This window comes from Pinus tabuliformis, chromosome 3_1, assembly GCF_031772625.1.
Source record: "Pinus tabuliformis cultivar Carrire ecotype Pingquan chromosome 3_1, CPIR1, whole genome shotgun sequence".
Classification (NCBI taxonomy): Eukaryota; Viridiplantae; Streptophyta; class Pinopsida; order Pinales; family Pinaceae; genus Pinus; species Pinus tabuliformis.
This window is the reverse complement of record NC_142301.1, coordinates 426255007-426257839: the sequence shown is the minus strand read 5'-3', so window position 1 is coordinate 426257839 and position 2833 is coordinate 426255007. Positions and strand designations below refer to the sequence as shown.

The 2833-nt window shown below is 36.0% G+C and overlaps 1 protein-coding gene across 1 annotated transcript; it reads right to left on the bottom strand.

The window, feature by feature from the left end:
- Positions 1-452: 452 nt before the first annotated feature.
- Positions 453-1359, bottom strand: LOC149187551 (uncharacterized). Its single transcript, XM_089412841.1, has 3 exons — positions 1189-1359; positions 905-1003; positions 453-772 (listed from the first exon to the last, which is right to left on the bottom strand). Exons 1-3 carry the CDS (start codon positions 1357-1359, stop codon positions 617-619), a joined length of 426 nt encoding a protein of 141 aa, XP_089268967.1. The 3' UTR covers positions 453-616.
- Between the last annotated feature and the right edge of the window lie 1474 nt (positions 1360-2833).

The following is a 2833-nucleotide window of genomic DNA, read 5'->3' as shown; positions in this document are numbered from 1 at the left end:
TGTAGGTTCTGAAGTTATTTTAATGAAGAACTGTTTGATGGGCAGAAAATCTGTGTAAACGTGTGATTGAGATTGGTTGTTTGTTTGCTTCCGTTGTTTAAGTTTTGTTAAGATCTCAGTCGTGCTTTTTATTCAGTAGATCCGTAATAATCTACTAGGTAGTAAATTCCCAAATTAATGGGGTCAAGGAAATTTAAGTTTTAACACAATAAACTACCCTCAAGTTCAGAGAAGACCTTAATCATCCAAGGAGCACAACTTATCATGTTTCCATTTCTAGGAGACCAATAATTTGCTTGTGGAGACAATGCCAGCTCAAAATAATGAGATTTGAAAGCAAATGCTTGAAGAGGAGTCAATTATGACACTGAAAATGGACTGGATGACGTATGGGGCAAATATGTACAATGCAGATAGAAAGAGAAGAATAATGAAGAGAAGAAAATAAAAATTTAATGTCATTTCTGATTCTTTGCATTACATATTAGGAGAACGCTGAAAAAGACCAGTTTGATGCATATTATACCAGGCGCTGGATGAAACAATTAGCGCAGGATAAGACAAAAAATCACAAGTTACTTTGATGTCTAAGAATTATGCAGCCAGGGAAGAATACTTACTTCCCAAGCAGACCTATTGTGAAGCCACAGAGGACTAAATAAGTTCCAAATGCCATAAAGGGAATATATAAGTCTGGAGCATTTATATCATAGATAGGTGGCTTGTGTGTGAGACCGCCTGGAATCTGCTCAGCTATCCTTGTCCAATGACCCTAAAAAAACACAGTGAAAACATACAAAAAAAATTAAACTTATGTATGATTACAAACATTCTCAAGCAAAATGAAAATACTACCACTATGGGGAGATGAATTTTCAGTGGAGTAAGATACTTTGTGACTTACCATGTGCAAAAAGGGAAACAGGATTACTTTCAGCTTGTTTTTCACATATTGGTTGTTCACTTGAAAATAATATTGTGGATCAGAAAAATATTTGCTGACCTGCTCATAAAAATCATCACCTCAGCTTATTAAGAGAAACTTTGTCAATCAGAAGAAATTAAAAAAGGAAACTATTCTTGCTGTAAACCCCTATCCATGGAATCAATTGACTCATCTCTCATTTTAAATGGAGAGCTATTAGAAATTTCAAAGTGATTCAACCAAGATAAAAGTGCAACTCATACAATGCTTTGCACATTTTCTGTGCCACTTCCAAAAATTCTTTCCCCATATGCACCTGATCCATCTCGAATAAATCCTGAAGCAGCCCCATAAAATGCATTATTGAATGGATTTGGTGTTGTGTTCGATGGTGGTATTTGCATGCCAGGCTGTCCTCCAAGGTCTTCATACATGACTTTGGGTACCTGTAACAATCAACCAGGTAGAATAAAGTTTAAAAAACCACGTTACAACCCATAGTTGAAAACTGTCCTCAAATAGAGATGAGATATCCAGAACTCCACTTCTATGGAGAAAATACAGGGTAGAATTGGATCTGACTCCTTTTGATAACTAGCTAGCTGGAAAATATTCCATGGTTTACTTTATTGGTAAATTTCAGTTTATAAATGTTAAAATGAGGAAACATGTATGCATACATGTAGAGGCTAAGAGGAAGTTATGCACATTACATAATGTACTCTTTCTTCTCCTTGTGAGGGATTTTTGTCGCGTCTGTTTATTGTTTTTTATTAGTAGTGATAAAAATTGTCATTGCCCATTGCTAAATCATAGAACAGTCTTCTGCTCTTTCTTCTCTCTGATGTTCCATTGTTCCAATGATGTGCATTTTTTTTCTATCATTATAAGGAATTTATATCTTACTATTTCGCTTCATGTATATCTTATATCTCACCTACTCTTTCTTATCATTGTAAGGAAGTTATTTCTTACCATAATTTATACCAATCTCTTGTTTCGCTTTTTGTATCATATTTTGTTATAATTGATTCTTATTAGGAGAGGCACAAGTCGTGATAGGGAGGAAGCTATGCACATGTAATTTGCCAAGGGACTTTCTGGTGCTTAAAAATTTAATTGCCACACATCTTCGTTGGTCTATCATGAGCGTATTAGCTATTAATTTGTTAATGTTTAGTTTCATGGCACTTTTAATGAGAATTATCGAGTAGACAATTTTGCATCAAGTACTCTTCTCTTCTTTCAAGAAACAAATATGTAGCTTCACCCAAGCAGCTTTATACATACATGCACATACAGCTAGAACAGGTATAATGATGATGGTTCCCTAGCTAGGATCAACTCCACTGCATTACTGGCATGTACATAATTAATGGTTAACTCATCATTGCTACCGAATTATACCTAAGTTTATTGCTAGGTCAACTGATCCCATGCAAATGCCAATATTATCCCTTGTTGGGTAAGCCATGGGCAACACCATTGGCGTATCACTGCTACCTATGGAGTTCATGATTGCATTCAAAATAGGTATATGATGCTAGCCTCCCTAAAGTGAATATGGTAAAGTGTCAACATACAGAGTTTACCTATGAAATTTGGAAGGAAGGGACTGTAACACCTGCTGTGTCAGCCCTATTGTTAAGCACTCACCCCTAAATTCCTCTGTGGTGAACACGTCTCCCACATGAACATCTGCTGGTTTCCAAGGAGAACACAGTCTGTAGTAGGGGCAAGTTCTCATGATCTATCTATTTATTGGGCTGAGGCTCCTCCCTATTTCTCTTCAACATATGTCATTCTACTCTGAATTCTGCATGTGTGGTGCATAAGAAACTGACATACTAACAATACCAGTAGACAAAACATGGTGTGAGCACACAATTTTAGAGCAAATTTTGATTG